The 27,142-nt window shown below is 42.7% G+C and overlaps 1 protein-coding gene and 1 non-coding gene across 2 annotated transcripts; both read left to right on the top strand.

The window, feature by feature from the left end:
• Window positions 1-11,564: 11,564 nt before the first annotated feature.
• gtpbp4 (GTP binding protein 4) lies at window positions 11,565-21,443 on the top strand. Its single transcript, XM_024435514.2, has 17 exons — window positions 11,565-11,707; window positions 12,018-12,188; window positions 12,278-12,381; window positions 12,479-12,615; window positions 13,398-13,498; window positions 14,697-14,789; window positions 15,120-15,311; window positions 18,382-18,447; window positions 18,581-18,670; window positions 18,770-18,880; window positions 19,066-19,143; window positions 19,307-19,358; window positions 19,481-19,581; window positions 19,816-20,013; window positions 20,115-20,180; window positions 20,284-20,433; window positions 20,700-21,443. Exons 1-17 carry the CDS (start codon window positions 11,660-11,662, stop codon window positions 20,850-20,852), a joined length of 1,911 nt encoding a protein of 636 aa, XP_024291282.2. The 5' UTR covers window positions 11,565-11,659; the 3' UTR covers window positions 20,853-21,443.
• Window positions 15,542-15,723, top strand: LOC112261190. Its single transcript, XR_002955140.1, has one exon. It is a non-coding gene; the product is annotated as a small nucleolar RNA SNORA81 (small nucleolar RNA).
• Window positions 21,444-27,142: the final 5,699 nt, after the last annotated feature.

Raw genomic sequence — 27,142 nt, 5'->3', positions numbered from 1 at the left:
AAGCATTTTGCTACACTCTCATTATCTGCTAACCATGTGTATGTGACAAATTAAATGTGTTTATTTTATTCCACCATTTGTACCCTTTTGGATTAGTAGCATTGGGGGACTTTTATTTTGAAGGCAAGCTGCAAATTCCACTATTGTGGCTAGCTTCACACAGGTGCATTTTCCTTTCCTTTTCGGAGGAAAGTGACCATTGAACTCAAAGCTGTCACAAGAAAGGAACTCCCGCCTCCTACCACAATAAACAGGCTCCTCAGTTGGTCGAAATTCACAGTGGGCTCACGGATCCACTCGTGATCAACATTGTGGGTGTGTATCACAGGCCACGTGTGAATTTCTTGATTTTAGGGTTTGTACCTCACAATAAGGTTTTTGGACTTTATGAAAGATGTCCACAATCTTGTAAAAAAACATATAGTCTAATGTATTGGTAAAACATTAATAAAAAAACAGGACCCTATTAATTATTATGTTTTTTATTTATCTAGGAAAGTCAGTTATGGACAAATAATGAACCAATTGTGTGCTGCCCTATGGGACTCAAAATCACTAACGGTTGTGATACAGCCTGTATGAGGTTATTGTGGTTGTGAAGTGTCTTCAACAACTGTCAGTATGGATTTAATAACAATTATTATCCCGGACATGCCTATCTTTTGTGACATGTTACACATTCCCAACCTTACATATACACAATGTATGTAAGTTGATGCTTAGATGTTTTATTTATCCCTAATTTTACCAGGTAAATTGACTGAGAACACATTCTCATTTACAGCAACAACCTGGGGAGTAGTTACAGGGGATGAATGAGCCAATTATAAGCTGGGGATGATTAGGTGACCATGATGGTATGAGGGCCAGATTGGGAATTTAGCCAGGACACCCCTACTACACCCCAACTCTTACTTGTAGTGCCATATAATCTTTAGTAACCACAGAGTCATGACACCAGTTAAATGTTCTATCCAAAAGACTGCACCCTACACAGGGCAATGTCTCAATCACTGCCCTGGGGTATTGGGATATTTTTTTTATTTTTTTTTATACCAGAGGAAAGTGTGCTTCCAACACCACCTCCAGTAGCATCTCGTCTCCCATCCATGGACTGACCAGGGTAAACCTTGCTTAGCTTCAGAAGCAAGCCAGCAGTGGGATGCAGGGTGGTATGCTGCTGGCTACAGGGTGGTATGCTGCTGGATGCAGGGTGGTATGCTGCTGGATGCAGGGTGGTATGCTGCTGGATGCAGGGTGGTATGCTGCTGGATGCAGGGTGGTATGCTGCTGGATGCAGGGTGGTATGCTGCTGGCTACAGGGTGGTATGCTGCTGGATGCAGGGTGGTATGCTGCTGGATGCAGGGTGGTATGCTGCTGGATGCAGGGTGGTATGCTGCTGGCTATTATGAAATTATCTGATTAGGGATTAGATAATGACCAAAAAGTCAATGTAAGTAATATGTGCTAAGTATGATTTCACAAATGGACACACTTGACATTTGAGTAAGGCTCTCTCAGAAACATGGTTAAATGGTTCTGTCTCTGATAAAAACTTTGAAGTAAATTATTATAATGTATTTAGATGTGACAGATTGCAGAAAGGGGGGGCATATGTAAAATATAATTTCATTGCACCCCACATGCCCATTGTTGTGGGAAGCTGCTATAGACCACCAAGTGCTAACAGTATCTGGATAATGTGTGTGAAATGCTTGTTAATGTATGTGATATCAACAGAGATTTTTTTTTTCTGGTTGAGTTAAATATTGACTGGATAGATGGAAATCTGTCTTTTAAAAACATATATTGATGAGTTACTGTAGTTAAAAAGCTATTTTATAGTAGAAAGCAGATTATTCAGTCGATGTTCCTACCGATCCTAGACTGTTGATATCATCTATGTGAACGCAGCCACCACTTAATTAAAGCCATTAGATATTGCGCTATATTACAGGTGACAGGTTTAGTACTCATCAACCAGAAAGTTGGTTGGCCATCTGATGTCACATAGGTTGATACATTGGTACGATTTCATTTATAAAGCCCTTTTACAAAAACTCCCACTGTACCCAACATCATTACTAACCTTTAGACATATGAGTTACCACAGCCGGTCTCATAGATGATTAACTCTGGAAATTCCTTTGGTCTCTACTGAGTTAGGTACATTTCCTTCTCGTTTTTTTTGCACCATATTTGTAGAACACGCTTCAAAATGTTCTTAAATGTGATGTTCTGGTGACTTTAGGCAATTCAGTACCTTATTACTGATGAATGTGTTTGTTTTTTATGACCGTGTTTGCTTTCTGTTTGCATTTTGTATTTATATTTTGATGTGTGTATTTCTATCATTTCTGTAATTCAGGGCTCATCTGTAAAAGAGACCTTGGTCTCAGTATGACTCACTGATAAAAAAAAAAGGTTAAATAAAAATAAATAAGTGTGCATTATAAAGCACACATAAACATCAGTGGTTCCATCAGCCCCATGATGTTGTGGGAGGATGATATGATGCCAATAGACTGCAGTATTCTAACATGGGGACCCAGAGGGAATGACAGTCAACCTGTCTTTGTTATCTCAAATCAAATAAAAGTTAATTGGTCACTTACACATATTTGCAGATGTTATGGCAGGTGCTGCGAAATGCTTGTGTTTCTAGCTCCAACAGTGCAGTAATAATACCTAATATACGCAGTAATAATACCTTGTCTGCTTGAATCATTCAGGTTTAATATACTGTGTAGATGCAAACTGCCAGTGCTTTCTTCAATACTTTTCTATGGGACTCTAAAGTACTGGAGGCCTACTGTAATCTACAGTTGAAGTCGGAAGTTTACATACATCTTAGCCAAATACATTTAAACTCAGTTTTTCACCATTCCTGAATTTGAATCCTAGTAAAGTTAGTTAGGATCACCACTTTATTTTAAGAATGTGAGATGTCAGAATAATAGTAGAGAGAATTATTTATTTAAGCTTTTATTTCTTTCATCGGTCTATAAAAAGTGGTCAGATGAAGCAGATGCTAAACTACAGGACTGTTTTGCTATCACAGACTGGAACATGTTAGTAGAGAGAATGATTTATTTCAGCTTTTATTTCTTTTATTGTTCTATAAAAAAAGTGGTCAGATGAAGCAGATGCTAAACTACAGGACTGTTTTGCTAGCACAGACTGGAACATGTTCTGGGATTCTTCCGGCGGCATTGAGGAGTACACCACATCAGTCCCTGGCTTTATCAATAAGTGCATCGAGGACGTCGTCCCCACAGTGACTGTACGTACATACCCCAACCAGAAGCCATGGATTACAGACAACATTCGCACTGAGCTAAAGGGTAGAGCTGCCGCTTTCAAGGTGCAGGACTCTAACCCAGAAGCTTACAAGAAATCTTGCTATGCCCTGTGATGAACCATCAAACAGGCAAAGTGTCAATACAGGGCTAAGATTGAATCATACTACACTGGCCCTGATGCTCTTCTAATTTGACAGGGCTTGCAAATTATTACAGACTACAAAGGGAAGCACAGCCGCGAGCTGCCCAGTGACACGAGCCTACCAGACGAGCTAAATCACTTCAAATCAAATTTATTTATATAGCCCTTCGTACATCAGCTGATATCTCAAAGTGCTGTACAGAAACCCAGCCTAAAACCCCAAACAGCAAGCAATGCAGGTGTAGAAGCACAGTGGCTAGGAAAAACTCCCTAGAAAGGCCAAAACCTAGGAAGAAACCTAGAGAGGAACCAGGCTATGTGGGGTGGCCAGTCCTCTTCTGGCTGTGCCGGGTGGAGATTATAACAGAACATGGCCAAGATGTTCAAATGTTCATAAATGACCAGCATGGTCCAATAATAATAAGGCAGAACAGTTGAAACTGGAGCAGCAGCACGGCCAGGTGGACTGGGGACAGCAAGGAGTCATCATGTCAGGTAGTCCTGAGGCATGGTCCTAGGGCTCAGGTCCTCTGAGAGAGAGAAAGAAAGAGAGAATTAGAGAGAGCACACTTACATTTACACAGGACACCGAATAGGACAGGAGCAGTACTCCAGATATAACAAACTGACCCTAGCCCCCGGACACATAAACTACTGCAGCATAAATACTGGAGGCTGAGACAGGAGGGGTCAGGAGACACTGTGGCCCCATCTGAGGACACCCCCGGACAGGGCCAAACAGGAAGGATATAACCCCACCCACTTTGCCAAAGCACAGCCCCCACACCACTAGAGGGATATCTTCAACCACCAACTAACCATCCTGAGACAAGGCTGAGTATAGCCCACAAAGAGTATAGCCCACTTTAGTTAATTTAGTGCTTTATCCGGGTAGCCGGAAAGTAGAGCATTGCAGTAGTCTAACCTAGAAGTGACAAAAGCATGGATTAATTTTTCTGCATCATTTTTGGACAGAAAGTTTCTGATTTTTGCAATGTTACGTAGATGGAAAAAAGCTGTCCTTGAAATGGTCTTGATATGTTCTTCAAAAGAGAGATCAGGGTACAGAGTAATGCCGAGGTCCTTCACAGTTTTTTTGAGACGACTGTACAACCATTAAGATTAATTGTCAGATTCAACAGAAGATCTCTTTGTTTCTTGGGACCTAGAACAAGCATCTCTGTTTTGTCCGAGTTTAAAAGTAGAAAGTTTGCAGCCATCCACTTTCTTATGTCTGAAACACATGCTTCTAGCGAGGGCAATTTTGGGGCTTCACCATGTTTCATTGAAATGTACAGCTGTGTGTTATCCGCATAGCAGTGAAATTTAACATTATGTTTTCAAATGACATCCCCAAGAGGTAAAATATATAGTGAAAACAATAGTGGTCCTAAAACGGAACCTTGAGGAACACTGAAATTTACAGTTGATTTGTCAGAGGACAAACCATTCACAGAGACAAACTGATATCTTTCTGACAGATAAGATCTAAACCAGGCCAGAACTTGTCCGTGTAGACCAATTTGGGTTTCCAATCTCTCCAAAAGAATGTGGTGATCGATGGTATCAAAAGCAGCACTAAGGTCTCGGAGCACGAGGACAGATGCAGAGCCTCGGTCTGATGCCATTAAAAGGTCATTTACCACCTTCACAAGTGCAGTCTCAGTGCTATGATGGGGTCTAAAACCAGACTGAAGCATTTCGTATACATTTTGTGTCTTCAGGAAGGCAGTGAGTTGCTGCGCAACAGCCTTTTCTAAAAATGTTGAGAGGAATGGAAGAGTCGATATTGGCCGATAGTTTTTAAAATATTTTCTGGGTCAAGGTTTGGCTTTTTCAAGAGAGGCTTTATTACTGCCACTTTTAGTGAGTTTGGTACACATCTGGTGGATAGAGAGTCGTTTATTATGTTCAACATAGGAGGGCCAAGCACAGGAAGCAGCTCTTTCAGTAGTTTAGTTGGAATAGGGTCCAGTATGCAGCTTGAAGGTTTAGAGGCCATGATTATTTTCATCATTGTGTCAAGAGATATAGTACTAAAACACTTGAGCGTCTCTCTTGATCCTAGGTCCTGGCAGAGTTGTGCAGACTCAGGACAACTGAGCTTTGAAGGAATACGCAGATTTAAAGAGGAGTCCGTAATTTGCTTTCATCATCAATCATGATCTTTTCCTCAAAGAAGTTCATGAATTTATCACTGCTAAAGTGAAAGCCATCCTCTCTTGGGGAATGCTGCTTTTAAGTTAGCTTTGCGACAGTATCAAAAAGGAATTTCGGATTGTTCTTATTTTCCTCAATTAAGTTTGAAAAATAGGATGATCGAGCAGCAGTAAGGGCTCTTCGGTACTGCACGGTACTGTCTTTCCAAGCTAGTCGGAAGACTTCCAGTTTGGTGTGGCGCCATTTCCGTTCCAATTTTCTGGAAGCTTGCTTCAGAGCTCTGATATTTTCTGTGTACCAGGGAGCTAGTTTCTTATGAGAAATGTTTTTAGTTTTTAGGGGTGCAACTGCATCTAGGGTATTGCGCAAGGTTAAATTGAGTTCCTCAGTTAGGTAGTTAACTGATTTTTGTCCTCTGGCACCCATGGGTAGACAGAGGGAATCTGGAAGGACATCAAGGAATCTTTGTGTTGTCTGTGAATTTATAGCACGACTTTTGATGTTCCTTGGTTGGGGTCTGAGCAGATTATTTGTTGCAATTGCAAATGTAATAAAATGGTGGTCCGATAGTCCAGGATTATGAGGAAAAACATTAAGATCCACAACATTTATTCCATGGGACAAAACTAGGTCCAGAGTATGACTGTGACAGTGAGTGGGTCCAGAGACATGTTGGACAAAACCCACTGAGTCGATGATGGCTCCGAAAGCCTTTTGGAGTGGGTCTGTGGACTTTTCCACATGAATATTAAAGTCAAAGATTAGAATATTATCTGCTATGACTACAAGGTCCAATAGGAATTCAGGGAACTCAATGAGGAATGCTGTATATGGCCCAGGAGGCCTGTAAACAGTAGCTATAAAAAGTGATTGAGTAGGCTGCATAGATTTCATGACTAGAAACTCAAAAGACGAAAACGTCTTTTTTTTTTGTTGTAAATTGAAATTTGCTATCGTAAATGTTAGCAACACCTCCGCCTTTGCGGGATGCACGAGATATGGTCACTAGTGTAGCCAGGAGGTGAGGCCTCATTGAACACAGTAAATTCATCAGGCTTAAGCCATGTTTCAGTCAGGCCAATCACATCAAGATTATGATCAGTGATTAGTTCATTGACTATAATTGCCTTTGAAGTAAGGGATCTAACATTAAGTAGCCCTATTTTGAGATGTGAGGTATTATCTCTTTCAATAATGACAGGAATGGAGGTCTTTATCCTAGTGAGATTGCTAAGGCAAACACCGCCATGTTTAGTTTTGCCCAACCTAGGTCGAGGCACAGACACGGTCTCAATAGCTGAGCTGATTACACTGACTGTGCTAGTGGCAGACCCCACTATGCTGGCAGGCTGGCTAACAGCCTGCTGCCTGGCCTGCACCCTATTTCATTGTGGAGCTAGAGGAGTTAGAGCCCTGTCTATGTTGGTAGATAAGATGAGAGCACCCCTCCAGCTAGGATGGAGTCCGTCACTCCTCAGCAGGTCAGGCTTGGTCCTGTTTGTGAGTGAGTCCCAGAAAGAGGGCCAATTATTTACAAATTCTATCTTTTGGGAGGGGCAGAAAACAACCAGCAATTGAGTTGTGAGACTCTGCTGTAGAGCTCATCACTCCCCCTAACTGGGAGAGGGCCAGAGACAATTACTCGATGCCGACACATCTTTCTAGCTGATTTACATGCAGAAGCTATGTTGCGCTTGGTGATCTCTGACTGTTTCATCCTAACATCGTTGGTGCCGACGTGGATAACAATATCTCTATACTCTCTACACTCGCCAGTTTTAGCTTTAGCCAGCACCATCTTCAGATTAGCCTTAACGTCGGTAGCCCTGCCTCCTGTTAAACAGTGTATGATCGCTGGATGATTCGTTTTAAGTCTAATACTGCGGGTAATGGAGTTGCCAATGACTAGAGTTTTCAATTTGTCAGAGCTAATGGTGGGAAGCTTCGGCGTCTCAGACCCTGTAACGGGAGGAGTAGAGACAAGAGAAGGCTCGGCCTCTGACTCAGACTCGCTGCTTAATGGGGAACAACGGTTGAAAGTTTCTGTCGGCTGAATGAGCGACACCGGTTGAGCATTCCTACAGCATTTCCTTCCAGAAACCATGAGAAAGTTGTCCGGCTGCTGGGACTGTGCCAGGGGATTTATACTACTATCTGTACTTAGTGGTGGCACAGACGCTGTTTCATCCTTTCCTACACTGAAATTACCCTTGCCTAACGATTGCGTCTGAAGCTGGGCTTGTAGCACAGCTATCCTCGCCGTAAGGCGATCGTTCTCCTGTATATTATGAGTACAGCGACTGCAATTAGAAGGCATCATGTTAATGTTACTTCTTAGCTTCGGCTGTTGGAGGTCCTGACGAACCATGTCCAGATAAAGTGTCCGGAGTGAAAAAGTTGAGGGGAAAAAAACAAAAATATAAACGGTAATTAAAAAGTAAAAACCGTAAAGTTGTCAGGTAGCAAAATAGGTTGGCAACAAAAAGCACAGCAACACGTAAACAAGTCTGCAAGTTGTGACCGGAAATGACGTGTTCAAGCACCTGAACTCAATTTCACTTATATGCTCACGTCGAGGTAAGCAACACTGAGGCATGCAATGAGAGCATCAGCTGTTCCGGATGACTGTGTGATCACACTCTCTGTAGCCGACGTGAGTAAGACCTTTAAACAGGTCAACATACACAAGGCTGCGGGGCCAGACGGATTACCAGACGGATTGCTCTGGGCATGTGCTGACCAACTGGCAGCTGTCTTCACTGACATTTTCAACATGTCCCTGATTGAGTCTGTAATATCAACATGTTTCAAGCAGACCACCATAGTCCCTGTGCCCAAGAACAAAGGCAAAGGCAACCTGCCTAAATGACTACAGACCCGTAGCACTCACGTCCGTAGCCATGAAGTGCTTTGAAAGTTTGGTAATGGCTCACATCAACACCATCATTCCAGAAACCCTAGACCCACTCCAATTTGCATACCGCCCAAACAGATTCACAGATGATGCATTCTCTATTGCACTCCACACTACCTTTTCCCACCTGGACAAAAGGAACACTTATGTGAGAATGCTATTCATTGACTACAGCTCAGCGTTCAACACCATAGTACCCTCAAAGCTCATCACTAAGCTAAGGATCCTGGGACTAAACACCTCCCTCTGCAACTGGATCCTGGACTTCCTGATGGGCCGCCACCAGGTGGTGAGGGTAGGTAGCAACACATCTGCCACACTGATCCTCAACACTGGAGCTCCCCAGGGGTGCGTGCTCAGTCCCCTCCTGTACTCCCTGTTCACCCATGACTGCATGACCAGGCACGACTCCAACACCATCATTAAGTTTGCAGACGACACAACAGTGGTAGGCCTGATCACCGACAACGATGAGACAGCCGATGTGCCAGAATAACAATCTATCCCTCAACGTAACCAAGACTAAGGAGATGATTGTGGACTACAGGAAAAGGAGGACCGAGCACGCCCCCATTCTCATCGACAGGGCTGTAGTGGAGCAGGTTGAGAGCTTCAAGTTCCTTGGTGTCCACATCAACAACAAACTAGAATGGTCCAAACACACCAAGACAGTCATGAAGAGGGCACGACATAGCCTATTCCCCCTCAAGACCCTAAAAAGATTTGGCATGGGTCTTGAGATCCTCAAAAGGTTCTACAGCTGCAACATCGAGAGCTTCCTGACTGGTTGCATGACTGCCTGGTACGGCAATTGTTCTGCCTCTGACCGCAAGGCACTACAGAGGGTAGTGCGTACGGCCCAGTACATCACTGGGGCAAAGCTGCCTGCCATCCAGGACCTCTACACCAGGCGGTGTCAGAGGAAGGCCCTAAAAATTGTCAAAGACCCCAGCCACCCCAGTCATAGACTGTTCTCTCTACTACCAGTACTGGAGTGCCAAGTCTATGACTAAAAGGCTTCTCAACAGTTTTTACCCCAAGTCAAAATGACCCCTTGAACAGGTAATTAAATTGGTACCTGGACTATTTGCATTGTGTGCGCCCCCCAACCCCTCTTTTTACGCTGCTGCTACTCTCTGTTTACTCTCTGTTTATCATATATGCATAATCACTTTAACTATACATTCATGTACATACTACCTCAATTGGGCCAACCAACCAGTGCTCCCGCACATTGGCTAACCGGGCTATCTGCATTGTGTCCCGTCACCCACCACCCGCCAACCCCTCTTTTACGTTACTGCTACTCTCTGTTCATTATATATGCCCAGTCACTTTAACCATATCTACATGTACATACGACCTCAATCAGCCTGACTAGCCAGTGTCTAAGTATCTTCGCTACTTTTATAGCCTCGCTACTGTATATAGCTGTTTTATTTCTTTACCTACCTATTGTTCACCCAATACCTTTTTTGCACTATTGGTTAGAGCCTGTAAGTAAACATTTCACTGTAAGGTCTACACCTGTTTTATCCGGCGCACGTGGACACGTGGAAATAAACTTTGATTTGATTTGATTTCATCACATTCACAGTGGTTCAGAAGTTTACATACACTCAATTAGTATTTGGTAACATTGTCTTTAAATTGTTTAACTTGCGTCAAACGTTTAGGGTAGCCTTCCACAAGCTTTGGCCCATTCCTCCTGACAGAGCTGGTGTAACTGCGTCAGGTTTGTAGGCATCCTTCCTAACATAATACCTTTTCAGTTCTGCCCACAAATGTTCCATAGGATTGAGGTCAGGGCTTTGTGATGGCCACTCCAATACCTTCTCTTTGTTTTCCTTAAGCCATTTTGCCACAACTTTGGAAATATGCTTGATGTCATTGTCCATTTGGAAGACCCATTTGCGACCAAGCTTTATCTTCCTGACTGATGTCTTGAGATGTTGCTTCAATATATCCACATAGTTTTCCTCCCTCATGAAGCCATCTATTTTTTGAAGTGCACCAGTCCCTCCTGCAGCAAAGCACCCCCACAACATGATGCTGCCACCCAAGTGCTTCACGGTTGGGATGGTGTTCTTCGGCTTGCAAGCATCCCCCTTTTTCCTCCGAACATAACGATGGTCAATATGGCCAAACAGTTCTATTTTTGTTTCATCAGACCAGAGGACATTTCTCCAAAAAGTATGATATTTGTCTCCATGTGCAGTTGCAAACCGTAGTCTGGCTTTTTTATGGCGGTTTTGGAGCAGTGGTTTCTTCCTTGCTGAACGGCCTTTCAGGTTATGTCGATACAGGAGTTGTTTTACTGTGGATATACTGTAGATACTTTTGTACCTGTTTCCTCCAGCATCTTCACAAGGTCCTTTGCTGTTGTTCTGGGATTGATTTGCACTTTTCACACCAAAGTACATTCATCTCTAGGAGACAGAGATGATGGCTGCCTGGTTCCATGGTGTTTATACTTGCGTACTATTGTTTGTACAGCTGAACGTGGTACCTTCAGGCGTTTGGAAATTGCTCCCAAGGATGAACCAGACTTGTGGAGGTCTACCATTTTCTTCTGAGGTCGTGGCTGATTTATTTAGATTTTTCCATGATGTCAAGCAAAGAGGCACTGAGTTTGAAGGTAGGCCTTGAAATACATCCACAGGTACACCTTCAACTCAAATGATGTCAATTAGCCTATCAGAAGCTTCTAAAGCCATGACATCAACCATGACATCTAAAGCTGTTTAAAGGCAGTCAATTTAGTGTATGTAAACTTCTGACCCACTGGAATTGTAATACAGTGAATTGTATTGTAAAAATGACTTGTGTCATGCACAAAGTAGATGTCCTAACCGACTTGCCAAAACTATAGTTTGTTAACAAGACATTTGAGGAGTGGTTGAAAAACAAGTTTTAATGACTCCAACCTAAGTGTATGTAAACTTTCGACTTCAACTGTGTCATTTTTGCATCCCTGACTTCATATGAGCACTAGAGGGCAGTGTAAAGAAAAGTGAGGACATTTATTTTCTCACGTGGAGTTCCTCTTGATGTAACAGCTTCACTTCCTCATCTTTGTTGTTTCGATCCGGTTTGGGTCCTTTCCGCTTGCAGTCAGTGTCCGAACGTGTTCCGAAAAAATGGCACTTTATAATTTTAAGAAGATTATGGTGGTTCCCACCTCAAAGGTAGGTTTTTACACGTTTTACAAGTTATTGATGTGTTTCTCCGGAAAATACCGACTCTAAATTACGAAAACATGCTGTTTATCTGGTTGGAATTAAATGTCTGCTTCTGGAGAGAGACACGTGTTGTGCTTGGGAAGGGAGAGAAGCCACGCATGACATTTATTTTTGGGGGGGTCAACAGTATACATACAAATGCGTGTCTAGCGATGTGAATAGTTTGTTATTGTAAAACACATAGTATGGACAAATACATTTAGTTTAAATTGTCCTCATTCAGTGTGCTGATTGTCGTTCCCAATTTATTTCACAGGAATTCATTGACATCACTTTATCGAAAACCCAAAGGAAGACTCCGACAGTAGTACACAAGCATTATCAAATTCACCGCATCAGACATTTCTACATGCGCAAGGTGAAATTCACCCAACAGAACTATCATGATCGGCTCTCCCAGATTTTGACAGACTTTCCCAAATTGGACGTAAGTAATGTTATTGCTTTGAAAGTCTTGTAATATTCAGACACTACCAAGTTCCACTTTGTGCTAATGAATAATATGGTCTTCCACAGGATATCCATCCTTTCTATGCAGATTTGATGAATGTCTTGTATGACAAAGACCATTACAAGTTGGCTTTGGGACAGATCAACATCGCAAAGAATTTGATTGACAAGTATGAAGCTTACTCTTCCCACTTTTTTTTTGTTGCTTACTCTGATCATATATGTTGGTCAATTTGGAGTGGTCCCACTCATGTGTTCTTGTTGCAGTGTTTCCAAAGACTATGTTCGACTGATGAAGTATGGTGATTCTCTGTACCGCTGTAAGCAATTGAAGCGCGCTGCTCTGGGTCGGATGTGCACCATCATGAAGCGACAGAAGCAAAGCTTGGAATACCTGGAACAAGGTGATCTTTTAGTTATTGTCTTTGTTTGATGAAAGGCAAAGTATGCTGTCAGATTTGCGTCAATTCGAAACTGGTATCAGGATAAATATGACAATTAGTCACAGATTGTATACTATGTATTTTTTATTAGCTAAGCAATAAGTGGTAAATGCAATTTTCGTATATACGGGCTCTCTGTCCCACCTCGCAGGGCAAACAGAGAACTGACTTGTTCTTGACAAAGATATTATAAATATACCCTGACAGAAAAAGTTCCTGCTTCCAAGCTGGCCTGTCAGAGACTGGGCGTGGTTTAAACTCACCCAGCCTATCGTTGATTGTTGTCGTACGAGCTGGTATCAGCCCCCGGGCGCTCCAGTTGATAGATGTAACTTGCTGTGTCGAGTATCTATGCGCTCATGCTCGATACCGTTATCTCGCACCTGGCTCCTGTTATCTAACAAAAGACCGTTTGTTCTCGCAACACTACATTCTGAATGTGCCCCCCCCCCAACTCATTGCACAGTTCCTATCTTCATGTTATTCTGTATTTTTCCATCATGAGAAAGGCCCATGGCCCTGAAACTGTTAACAATGTTTCAAGTCAGCTATGTTGCAAAACACATAGATACATCCACACAAGACAACAGCAGATAATATTCAATCACATATATGGTAACGGGCTAAAGTGCATAACACATAATCCTCATAATGCATGCCTGTAAATGGCTCCGGTGTACATATACTAAAGACATTAGCCTCCAGCTGTCATTGTTGTTTACATTTTGTTATTGTTTTTACAGTGCGCCAGCATCTTTCCCGTTTACCAACGATTGATCCCAACACTCGAACTCTACTGCTTTGTGGATATCCTAATGTGGGCAAGTCTAGTTTCATCAACAAGGTATGCATTCCTGTTGTTATTCTTTGTCAGTTCAATGGTTGGTAGAACCTTTAGTGTCCAAATAAAATTGTATTGCTCACGTGCGCAGAATACAACAGGTGTAGACTTTACAGTGAAATGCTTACTTACGAGCCCATTCCCAACAATGCAGATTTAACTCAAGACAATTATTTGCCAAATAAAAAAAGCCAATGGTAACACAAAAACAATAACAAGGCTATATTCAAAGAGTACCAGTGCAGAGGTGCAAGGTAATTGAGGTAATACTGTATGTACATGTATTTAGGGGTAAAAGTGACTAGGCAATCCGGATATATAATTATCAGAGTAGCAGCAGCATGTTTGTGTTGTAGTTTTAGTGTAGTATGTGTGGGTAGAGTCTAGTGAGTGTGCATAGAACCAGTGCAAGAGAGTCTGTGCAAAACAATTAAGATGAATAACTAATAAGGGGGTCATTGTAAATAATCTGGGTAGCCAATCGATTAACTGTTCGGCAGTCTGATGGCAGGAGCCTTTTGGTCCCAGACTTGGTGCTCCGGTACCACTTGCCGTGCAGTAGCAGGGAGAACAGTCTATGACCTGGGGGCTGGAGTCTGACTATTTTTAGGGCCTAACTCTGACATCGCCTGGTATATAGGCCTGTATTTGTCCTATATCCCAGCCCCCGTCCCCGCATGAGGCCTTTTGGTAGGCTGTCATTGTAAATAATAATTTGTTCTTAACTGACTTGCCTAGTTAAAGGCTAAATAAAAAATGAGGTCCTGGGTGGCAGGGAGTTCAGCCCCAGTTATGTACTGGGCCTCATGCACTACCCTTTGTAGTGCCAAGCAGTTGCCATACCAAGCGGTGATGCAGCCAGTCAAGATGCTCTCAATGGTGCAGCTGTAGAACTTTGATCTGATGGCCAATGCCAAATCCATTAGTTTGGTGTATTTTTAAATAAAGTTTAAGCACCAATTGTTAGAGGCATTGCACTATGTTTCTTGTCTGGATTGCTGCACGAAGTATCAATCTTAGTCAGGTTGTTGTAAATAATGTTGTGACTGGCTTCCCTGGTAAAATAAAGGCAACTAGAAATAAATGGGTTGAGGTTCATTTGAACATCCTGGTACATATGCAGAACGTGGATAAAATGGTCATACAAAACATTTTAGTAGTGTGAGAAAAGAGTTCAGCTTTGTCAACATGTCTTCCCCAGGTCACCAGAGCTGATGTTGAAGTCCAGCCCTACGCCTTCACCACCAAGTCCTTGTTCGTCGGCCACATGGATTACAAATACCTTCGTTGGCAGGTAAGATGGCTTTAATGCACTTACACGCCAGCTATCTCTAGCTGGAATAGATTGGAACAGTTAAATATTTGATATTCATACACTTTTCCACCAGATTGTACTTGGTAGGAAAATAGATCACAACACAGATACATCAAGTACCCTTTGTAGGTCTGTGATGAGAAATCATGCACCACGCTGAACATGTTATGGATAACCCCTACCACAATATCTGAGACTGTCAATAAAGTACTCGAGGTAGTGTTAGCTTCTCTCTCAATCACGAGTTGTCGAGTACGATTAACACCTGGATCATTTAATGTGTATTGCTAACTCCATATGTGGCTGCAGGTGGTTGACACCCCAGGGATCTTGGACCACCCTTTGGAGGAGAGGAACACCATTGAGATGCAGGCTATCACAGCCCTGGCCCATCTGCGTTCTGCTGTGCTCTATGTGATGGACGTCTCCGAGCAGTGTGGCCAAACCCTGGAGCAGCAGCTCGAGCTCTTCAACAACATCCGGCCCCTCTTTGCCAACAAGGTCAGAGGTCACGTTATGGAGGCACCATTGATTACTTTTTAAGACTGCATCACAAATGACACACCCTTTTATAGTGCATTATAGTGCAATTATACTATGGACCCTGGTCAAAGGTAGTGGATTGTATAAGGAATAGGGTGCCTATTCAGACCATGTTTAATGGAAGCAGCATTGTCGATAGTTGTAAGCTTGTGAGTTAGTCAACAGCTTGGTCAAAAGTCAAAACCTTTCCCTTCTTTTAAAGCACCCTGCTAAAATTGTGGGGGTGAAGCCTAGGGGCTTGGCTCTTGCGGCCATGTAAGCATGGGTACACCAAGGAAGGATAGAAAAGGCCCAGAGTCGCAAGTGAGGCTAGGACGGACCTCTTTCTTAATGTCCAGTGTCCTTTGTCTCGAGGCTCTGTGCTACATTATTTCTCTGAAATGAGCAAGGCATGTCAAAAAAACAAAATAAACTTTAGACCCCTATAGAATTCTGGAATGCTGCTTTAGATTACTGATTAGTAAGTTAAGATAAAACTAATTTTCTCACACAGCTCAAAAACAAATGACAATTACAAGTTAACTTAGTTTTAAAGAACACAGCCTCTTATTTAATGACACCACATTCATGTCAATAGGAATAACACTAATTTTGTCTTCCATTGAGTAAAGACACTATCAGAAAACGATTAACACTCAACACAACAAAACATCTTAGAGTATTTCAATTGTAGTAAATCTGACTAAATTACTCACTCAAAATGTACCATGTTTAATATATTATACTTATAAATATTATTTTCATATAAATCAAAATATGATCTGAAATGTGGCCAGAGGACAATTCAGAAGTATTTCAAAACCGACAGAGTAGGCTATTTGATTGACATCTATTCTTACTTCTGTAACATTGTAAAAATGCAGACAACTATTCATTTTCACACAACAAAATGTAGGTAACCCTTCAATAAGATTTAGTACAGACCAGGCATGACACAAAATGTAGGTAACCTCTCAATAAGATTTAGTACAGACCAGGCCTGACACAAAATATAGAAATAGCCTACTTGGACAACAATTCAGTGAATGCAACAAGAATTATTCAATATTATTATTTTTTTAACCTTTATTTATTTAACTAGGCAAGTCAGATAAGAACAAATTCTTATTTACGTTGACGGCCAAACCCGGACGACGCTTGGCCAGTTGTGCGTCGCCCTATGGGACTCCCAATCACGGTCTGATGTGATTTAGCCTGGATTTGAACCAGGGACTAGTAACGCCTCTTGCACTGAGACGCAGTGCCTAAGACCGCCGTGCCACTCAGGAGCTGCCAGATGGAGACAGATAAAGAGAGAAGATACAAAACACAACAAACTGTTCATAGACAATAAAAGATTTGTAGGACATTCATATTTCACATGGTCACTTCAGTGTTTTCATTTAGCCTAGAACGTCATGGAACTTCTGGAAGCACAGCCCCATAGAGCACCCAAAGGAGGTTTCTACACATCCCCCACTCTTTACACTGCGTCCACTCTGGATGCACACCACACACCCTCTTGCGCCCTTCAAAGTTAACCTGCTTTCAAATGAGTTACAACTCGATCCACAAGTCCCTGGTTCCACACTCTTGGCTCCTCACTTTCTACAATATCACAAAGGGAATGCCTTCAGGGACCAGCACCTGTGGTTTCTGGGAAGGGACCTTTGCAGGGTCCCCCACACAATGTACGCATTTCTGATGGCAATGTTGAGCATCCCCCAAATCGCATACTTCCACCATTTTCTGCCTCTGTCCCCAACATTGTAATAGCTCCTCAGTTGGTCAAGATGATCAACCCCTAGAGGAACAGAGTAACGGAGGGAGAGGAGTAACAGATAAGATAATTGTGGTCAATTGTCCACCGGTCTAAAGTCCATTGCTCGTGTTTCTTTGCCCAAGCAAGTTTCTTCTTCTTATTGATGTCCTTAAGTAGTAGTTTCTTTGCAGCAGTTCGACCATGAAGGCCTGATTCATGCAGTCTATGAATATATCCTCCTAGCAAACATGACAAACCAAATCCCAACAGATAAACACATTACTCTAGCCTTTGTTTCGGTGGCTAATTATATGGTTGTCTGTACTGCTAGCTAGGGAAAGTGACAGCTGAGGTTCTTGTCTGACAGACTAACTATACTGAACAAAAATATAAATGCAAAATGCAACAATTTCAACAATTTTACTGAGTCACAGTTCACAAAAGAAAATCAGTCAATTGAAATTGCCCTAATCTAGTGGATAATGGATTTCACATTACCGGGCAAGGGCAACAGTTCTCTGGCAACAGCTCTGGTGGACATTCCTGCCGTCAGCATGCCAATTTTACGCTCCCCCAACTGCACATTTAAGTGGCCTTTTATTATCCCCAGCACAAGGTGCACTTGTGTAATGATCATGCTGTTTAATTAGCTTCTTGATATGCCACACCTGTCATGTCGATGGATTATCTTGGCAAAGGAGACATTTTCACTAACAGGGATGTAAACAAATTTGTGAACATCATTTGAGATAAATCAGCTCATGAAACATGGGACCAACACTTTACATGTTGCGTTTATAATTTTGTTCAGTATAGTTAGCCAGCTACCTATAGCAAGCATCTTGGGCCGTTTCCACATCGGTAGAAACAAGATAACGAGTTAGCTGACTATATACAGCTATACCCTGCAACTTGAGCCCGAGAGCAATCATTTGAGCACCACTGTTGATGTGTCCGCCTGTACCAACCAAGTTATCATGACAGGACTTGCTCACCTGAGAGCTATTCCAAGTTTCACAGCATCCAACATCGACAACACCAAACATACATCTGCTGTTTACATATTTCACTCACCTCAACATCGCTTTTCGAAGTGCAGGGACTGGTCCGAATCCGTATCACCAACCAACATAGATACAGCCTCTTTCACAGTGAAAAGTCGTGTCCACTTCTGTGCTGTCATTTTGAGTAGTGTTTTTTTTTTTTAACTGTTAAAGTCAAATGACGGCGTTCCCTGTTTCTGGTTTCACGCAAATATGATAATGTTATTGTATTTTTTCCCTCTAGCCTTTGCTCATTGTGGCAAACAAGTGTGATGTCAAGAAGATCAGTGAACTCACTGAAGAAGACCAGGTTCGTAGTTTTTTTCATGTTCGTTAATATATTCTTTATCTTTACTTTGGCTGTATTTTTTGTCCCAGTTTACTTTGTCATCCTCTTCCAAGATGGGACTTGCTTATCAGGGTTTCCTACTTTGTTTCCTCAGAAAATCTTTGCTGACCTTACTGCAGAGGGCATCTCTGTCATTGAAACCAGCACTTTGACTGAGGAGGGAGTGATGACTGTGAAAACAGAAGTGAGGAGTCTAGTCCACTCTTCTGATTACTAACAATTTGCTAGTAGCACATTTTTCAAAATGTTCTACAAATAACTAATATATTTTCTTCAATTTCAGGCATGTGACAAACTTCTGGCCCATCGTGTCGACGGCAAAATGAAGGGCAAGAAGGTGCATGATGTGCTCAACAGATTGCATTTAGCAGTGCCTGCAAAGAGGGACGAGAAGGTAGGTTAAACACTGTACTCTCTGTGGATGTGTCCATCTTTCCACACTTTGTTGTTTGCCCAAGTTAAACATGTTTGCAAGTCATAAGCATGATTTTGGTCATGTTAAAACAAAAAATGTAATGGTTTATATACATTTTCAATGTGAACAGGTGAAATTGAGTTGTCCTGTTTTCTCAACACTAGGCGAGACCACCATTCATTCCGGAAGGGGCCCGGATTGGCAGGAAAACAATGGAGGTGGATGCACCCAAACGCAAAACGGTAGAGCCATACTAATAATAGTAACAGTTGTGGAAGGATTATCTTGGAAGAGCCTTGGATGGAATCCGTGTGGGTTATGTTGTGGTAAACATGCATTCTAAAGATCTAGCTGTCTTGCTAAGTATTATTTCACGAATGACCAATTTCCATCATTGATTTACAGGAGAGAGACCTGGAGGTGGAGATGGGAGATGATTATATCCTGGACCTACAGAGTATGTATATTGACGCTTTCATCAACTTTATCAAAAGCTTGTCTGAAAGGATATTGTGTACATGGTTATCAGCAAACTTATTTGGTCCATTTTCTCTAATACTTGATGTTTCCTCTTTTCAGAATATTGGGATCTGATGAATCAAGATGAGAAATATGATGTGATTCCTGAAATATGGGAGGGTCACAACATTGCAGATTATATCGACCCTGATATCATGAAGGTGAGTGGGGGGTGAAACCACTGATCTTGGTGACCATAGTTATTGTTCATCGGTATGGATAGGATGGACAGTTCTGCCACTATAGCTGACAACATGGACTGAAAAGGGATAATTGACAGGAATGGGAATGCCTCTAGTGATTTCATGGAATCATAGACTTAAATGGGGATGCCTTTTCTATTCATTCTATTTCTATGGCCGCCACCTCCTAACATCTCTCTCATGCCCATACAGAACCTGGAGGATCTGGAGAAGGAGGAGGAGCTGAAGGTGAAGGCAGGGGAGTACGAGACTGATGAGGAGAGCGAGGACGAGGAGATGCAGGAGATCCGTCAGCTGGCCAAACAGATCAGAGAGAAGAGGAAGCTGAAGATCGTTTGCTCCAAAGACAAGGATGTGCACGGCCCCAGACTACCCAGAACTGTCAAGAAGGTGACATGGACATCTTGTTTATATGCATAGAACTTTTAAAGTTAATCTTGTTTTATTTTCGGTCTTACTAATCACTGGGCCAAAATGTTAAACATTTACAGGTTGAAAGAAAAACCCTGGAGAAGGAAATGGGAGACCTTGGTCTGGACATGACTGGCAAAGATGATGTAAGTTGCTTTTCATTTAGTTCTGTTTATGTCAAGTACAATGTCTTAATACAAGCTACAGACCGGATACTATATTCACACATTGCTGTTGATGTCCATTCAGAGCCACTATGCAGTGAATGCCCGTAGATCCCGGAGCGTTGGCGTTGCCAAGAAGCGTAAGCGTGAGGCGTCTGTCGTTCCCACCTCTCGAACCCGCAGTCAGAGTGCCTCTCGTCCTCCACGCGACCAATCTGGTGTTCGCGATCCTAAGGTATGTGGTGTAGGCTACGCTAGATCTTCCTGTCATCAGGTGAAATGGTTTGTGTTAAAAATATGCACAATGCATATTGGGGGAGTGTTAGTCCCTTGGCTTAAAGAAACATATGCTTTTGGAGATGTTATGAAGATTAAGTTTGTCTGAAGTGGAACCCTATTATTGGCCCTGGTCAAAGTAGTGCTCTATATATGAATGAGTTCCATTTGGGACGCAACCTGTGTTTTGCTGAGAATTTACTGAAAGTATGTTTTCCTGTATAGATGGCGAAACAGGCCAAGAAGTTGATGAAGAACCAACAGAAGGACATGAACCGCCAGGGGAAGAAGGGAGAGGCAGACAGACATGTATTTGACCTCAAGCCAAAACATCTTTTCTCTGGCAAGAGGAAGTCCGGAACCAACGATCACAGATAAAGGCATTGATCGATGCGGTTTACTTTTTAGTCCAGCTTCTATCTCAATTGTATACATTTTCCTCTGGAGTAAAACTGAACATAATTCAGGAACCGCAAACATTTATTATCATTCATTATATTGAGGTATTGAGTGACACGGACGTGTCGTTCCTGGTTTTGAAAAGCTGCCGCTGTGCAGTGGAGCACAAACATAAAATCTGACAAGGTATCAGCAAGCAATGAGATGTTGGTGGATTTTAGTGGTAGTTCAACTTGTCACTTATGTGAACACCCACAGTCATAGCTTCCAATTGCTGTGGCCACCAATTGTTATACGAAAAAGGCTCAAATAGCATTCGAGTAAAGTGTACTTGAATTGTAAACTTTCATTGGAACATCTTGCCTTAACTCCTGGAATTTAAAACAGTGTATTTCTTTGGTGTCACTAGAAACATAAATAACATGAAGCTGCATGCACCGTAACAGTTAACCTCTCACTAAATGTGAGTTTCTTCTACAGTGTACACTGATGTGGGGGAACTGATTAAATGCTAAATTGACATTTGTCTCTGTGATGCTTTATTAAAATCAAATATACTGAATACTTTAATATTGATCTTGTCCTGCCTGTTTATTAAATAGTGTGATCGAAAGATATAATAAATGATGTACCCGTTCAGGAAATGTTAGGAAACTCGAAAATGTTGTGTGGTGCACTCAATAGGCCTGCTCAAAGTGGGATGTTTAAATCATAGCTTGGTCAACAACGAGAATCAGAGATCTGTATATGAAAGAAACATACAGGAACTCAAATCCTTCTGTTCACCTGATTTAGAATTCCTCACAATCAAATGTAGACCGCATTATCTACCAAGAGAATTCTCTTCGATTATAATCACAGCCGTATATATCCCCCAAGCAGACACATCGATGGCTCTGAACGAACTTTATTTAACTCTGCAAACTGGAAACGATTTATCCGGAGGCTGCATTCATTGTAGCTGGGGATTTTAACAAGGCTAATCTGAAAACAAGACTCCCTAAATTTTATCAGCATATCGATTGCGCAACCAGGGGTGGAAAGACCCTGGATCATTGTTACTCTAACTTCCGCGACGCATATAAGGACCTGCCCCGCCCCCTTTCGGAAAAGCTGACCACGACTCCATTTTGTTGATCCCTGCCTACAGACAGAAACTAAAACAAGAAGCTCCCACGCTGAGGTCTGTCCAACGCTGGTCCGACCAAGCTGACTCCACACTCCAAGACTGCTTCCATCACGTGGACTGGGAGATGTTTCGTATTGCGTCAGACAACAACATTGACGAATACGCTGATACGGTGTGCGAGTTCATTAGAACGTGCGTTGAAGATGTCGTTCCCATAGCAACGATTAAAACATTCCCTAACCAGAAACCGTGGATTGATGGCAGCATTCGTGTGAAACTGAAGGCACGAACCACTGCTTTTAATCAGGGCAAGGTGTCTGGTAACATGGCTGAATACAAACAGTGCAGCTATTCCCTCCGCAAGGCTATCAAACAAGCTAAGCGCCAGTACAGAGACAAAGTAGAATCTCAATTCAACGGCTCAGACACAAGAGGTATGTGGCAGGGTCTACAGTCAATCACGGACTACAGGAAGAAACCCAGCCCAGTCACGGACCAGGATGTCTTGCTCCCAGGCAGACTAAATAACTTTTTGCCCGCTTTGAGGACAATACAGTGCCACTGACACGGCCTGCAACGGAAACATGCGGTCTCTCCTTCACTGCAGCCGAAGTGAGTAAGACATTTAAACGTGTTAACCCTCGCAAGGCTGCAGGCCCAGACGGCATCCCCAGCCGCGCCCTCAGAGCATGCGCAGACCAGCTGGCCGGTGTGTTTACGGACATATTCAATCAATCCCTATACCAGTCTGCTGTTCCCACATGCTTCAAGAGGGCCACCATTGTTCCTGTTCCCAAGAAAGCTAAGGTAACTGAGCTAAACGACTACCGCCCCGTAGCACTCACATCCGTCATCATGAAGTGCTTTGAGAGACTAGTCAAGGACCATATCACCTCCACCCTACCTGACACCCTTGACCCACTCCAATTTGCTTACCGCCCAAATAGGTCCACAGACGATGCAATCTCAACCACACTGCACACTGCCCTAACCCATCTGGACAAGAGGAATACCTATGTGAGAATGCTGTTCATCGACTACAGCTCGGCATTCAACACCATAGTACCCTCCAAGCTCGTCATCAAGCTCGAGACCCTGGGTCTCGACCCCGCCCTGTGCAACTGGGTACTGGACTTCCTGACGGGCCGCCCCCAGGTGGTGAGGGTAGGCAACAACATCTCCTCCCCGCTGATCCTCAACACTGGGGCCCCACAAGGGTGCGTTCTGAGCCCTCTCCTGTACTCCCTGTTCACCCACGACTGCGTGGCCATGCACGCCTCCAACTCAATCATCAAGTTTGCGGACGACACAACAGTGGTAGGCTTGATTACCAACAACGACGAGACGGCCTACAGGGAGGAGGTGAGGGCCCTCGGAGTGTGGTGTCAGGAAAATAACCTCACACTCAATGTCAACAAAACTAAGGAGATGATTGTGGACTTCAGGAAACAGCAGAGGGAACACCCCCATCCACATCGATGGAACAGTAGTGGAGAGGGTAGCAAGTTTTAAGTTCCTCGGCATACACATCACAGACAAACTGAATTGGTCCACTCACACAGACAGCATCGTGAGGAAGGCGCAGCAGCGCCTCTTCAACCTCAGGAGGCTGAAGAAATTCGGCTTGTCACCAAAAGCACTCACAAACTTCTACAGATGCACAATCGAGAGCATCCTGGCGGGCTGTATCACCGCCTGGTATGGCAACTGCACCGCCCTCAACCGTAAGGCTCTCCAGAGGGTAGTGAGGTCTGCACAACGCATCACCGGGGGCAAACTACCTGCCCTCCAGGACACCTACACCACCCGATGCTACAGGAAGGCCATAAAGATCATCAAGGACATCAACCACCCGAGCCACTGCCTGTTCACCCCGCTGCCATCCAGAAGGCGAGGTCAGTACAGGTGCATCAAAGCTAGGACCGAGAGACTGAAAAACAGCTTCTATCTCAAGGCCATCAGACTGTTAAACAGCCACCACTAACATTGAGTGGCTACTGCCAACACACTGTCAATGACACTGACTCTACTCCAGCCACTTTAATCATGGGAATCGATGGGAAATGATGTAAATATATCACTAGCCACTTTAAACAATGCTACCTTATATAATGTTACTTACCCTACATTGTTCATCTCATATGCATACGTTGATACTGTACTCTATATCATCGACTGCATCCTTATGTAATACATGTATCACTAGCCACTTTAACTATGCCACTTGGTTTACATACTTATCTCATATGTATATACTGTACTCGATATCATCTACTGTATCTTGCCTATGCTGCTCTGTACCATCACTCATTCATATATCCTTATGTACATATTCTTTATCCCCTTACACTGTGTATGACAGTAGTTTTTTTTTGGAATTGTTAGTTAGATTACTTGCTCGTTATTACTGCATTGTCGGAACTAGAAGCACAAGCATTTCGCTACACTCGCATTAACATCTGCTAACCATGTGTATGTGACAAATAAAATTTGATTTGATTTGATTTGATTTATATAATGACCAGATGCTCATGTCTCCATCCTAACAATGAGGTTGTTTATCTGGCTGGTTTATCCTGGTGGGAGGAGTTTGGATCGGGTGAGCCAGGTGCCCTGCTCTGGCCAAGTCTGCTAAAAACAAAAGTGAGAAAGAAGCATACAGAGTGATGAGTAGGATTCTGTTTTCACATGCAAAAGTGATTGCTTTTGATAAAAAACGAGTGCTGAGCGATTAGTGCTTTTTGAGATGGGTTTCGATGATAAATGATTCTACAAGGCAGAGAAAGTTAATACATGTCCCATGATGGTAGACTGCCCATGACTACTTATCACTTATTAACCATTGGTTATTCACATTACTTTAGGCCTGTTTTAATAAAATATTACAGTTGTGTATATTACATTTGTTTTATTTGATGACTATTCCATTCCAAGTCATCTGATCTCTATAGAGCTGCTGTCTGACAATCACATTTTGTAGTTCTAAGTAAAGGCATACTATGACTGAATACCAATACCTCGCAAAGCAACTGCTCAATGTATCCCCTCTTGATCACACAAAAAGAAACAGACCGGACAAGTAGCTGCACAATGGATTATGGTTATTGCAGTTAATTATGTTTTCTGCGCTGACCTATGTAGAACATTGGCCAGTTCTAAACAAAAATATAGATGCAACATGTAAAGTGTTGGTCCCATGTTTCATGAGCTGAAACAAAAGATTACAGAAATGTTCCATGCACACATTTGTTTACATCCCTTCTTCGTGAGCATTTCTCCTTTGCCAAGATAGTCCATCCACCTGATAGATGTGACATATCAAGAAGCTGATTAAACAGCATGATCATTACACAGGTCCACCTTGTGCTGGGGACAATAAAATGCCACGAAAATGTACAGTTTTGTCACAACACAATGCTACTGATGTCTCAAGTTTTGAGGGAGCGTTCAATTGGTATGCTGACTGCAGGAATGTCCACCAGATCTGTTGCCAGAGAATTGAATGTTCACTTCTCTACCATAAGCCATAAATGTTGTTTTAGAGAATTTGGCAGTACTTCCAACCGACCTCACAACCGCAGACCACGTGTATGGTGTCGTGTGGGCGAGCGGTTTGCTGATATCAAAGTTGTGAACAGTGCCCCATGGTGGCAGTGCGGTTATAGTATGGGCAGGCATAAGCTACGGAAAAGAAACACAATTGCATTTTATCGGTGGCAATTTGAATGCAAAGAGATACAGTGACGAGGTCCTGATGCGCATTGTCATTCATTAATTTGCTGTCTTAGCCTCGTGTTTCAGCATGATAATACACGGCCCCATGTCACAAGGATCTACACAATTCCTGGAAGTTGAAAATTACCCAGTTCAACCATGGCCTGCATACTCACCATACATGTCACCCAGTGAGCATGTTTGGGATGCTCTGAATCTACGTGTGCTACAGCGTGTTCCAGTTCCCTCCAATATCCAGCAACTTCGCACAGCCATTGAAGAGGAGTGGGACAACATTCCACAGGCCACAATCAACAGCCTGATTAGCTCTATGCTAAGGAGCTGTGTCGCGCTGCATGAGGCAAATGGTCACACCAGATATTGGCTGGTTTTCTGATCCACGCCCTTAAAGTATCTGTGACCAACAGATGCATATCTGGATTCCCAGTTGTGAAATCCATAAAATTGACCGATTTCCTTATATGAACTCAGTAAAATCTTTGAAGTTGTTGCCTTTATATTTTCCTACTACATCACACAGTTCGGGCATGATCTGATTTATCTCGCAATTGACATCTGTCGATTAGTTGTTTAAAAACAGAAAAATAACCAACATTTCGGTTTATCGCTCAGCACAAATAAAAACTAGTTTCTGGGCGATGCACCATGCTGCCTTGTTGTGACAACATAACGGAGCAGCGCAGATTACTGTTCATTTGAGAAGGTTGCTCCTTCTTTCCCCCTTTCGCCAGATGATGTGACGGGACATTGCCCAGTTTAACACGGGCCAGCGTAATATAACTACCACAATGGGGGTTCAATATAAACCCATAGAAACCCACTGCGCTTATTTTTGGACAGATTTTGACGAGAGTGAAACTCTGGCTTTGCCTCTCCCTCTGCTAGAATGGAGAATGCCACCCGGAATTAGGCATAATTTCCTTTGGTGGCCTGGATGAAACAAGAAGGCCAGCAAAGATTATGGATATACTGACAAGATACATGTCTCTGCCATAACAGTGGGAGTCGTTGTCCACAAAGTGGCACAGCTGTCTTGCTCCAGCCTATGCTTTCTTTGAATTGGTGGATACATCTCATTATTGTGATCCATTTTTGAATATTCGATGAGGGTTGTTCAACTTCAACTGCCTGTATTCAATGGAGAGAGATGCTATGCTTACTAGCCTCATACCATGAATATGCATAGCCATCTCGAGAAAACTTCGATATAAAATGTATTTTCTTACATTTGCCAGGATGTCACGTGGTCCTACTTATATCAGTACACTCGTAACAATTTAAGCATTAGACAACTTATATTTGGTTAAATAAATCTCACGTAGCAAATATCACACTCAATGATCTCCTCACAAAAACTCATTGCTTTTTGGGCAAAACAGCGCCACCTGCTGGAGTGAGACAGATT

The sequence above is a fragment of the Oncorhynchus tshawytscha genome, linkage group LG10, assembly GCF_018296145.1.
Source record: "Oncorhynchus tshawytscha isolate Ot180627B linkage group LG10, Otsh_v2.0, whole genome shotgun sequence".
Lineage (NCBI taxonomy): Eukaryota > Metazoa > Chordata > Actinopteri > Salmoniformes > Salmonidae > Oncorhynchus > Oncorhynchus tshawytscha.
This window is presented reverse-complemented; position numbering and strand designations above follow the sequence as displayed.

Bases quoted from the DNA above. Each gene is read 5' to 3' on its own strand.
- gtpbp4 (XM_024435514.2), top strand. From the start codon at position 11,660: ATGGCACTTTATAATTTTAAGAAGATTATGGTGGTTCCCACCTCAAAG. The intron at 11,708-12,017 runs GTAGGTTTTTAC...TTTATTTCACAG, and splicing joins TGGTGGTTCCCACCTCAAAG to GAATTCATTGACATCACTTT. The intron at 12,616-13,397 runs GTGATCTTTTAG...TTGTTTTTACAG, and splicing joins CTTGGAATACCTGGAACAAG to TGCGCCAGCATCTTTCCCGT.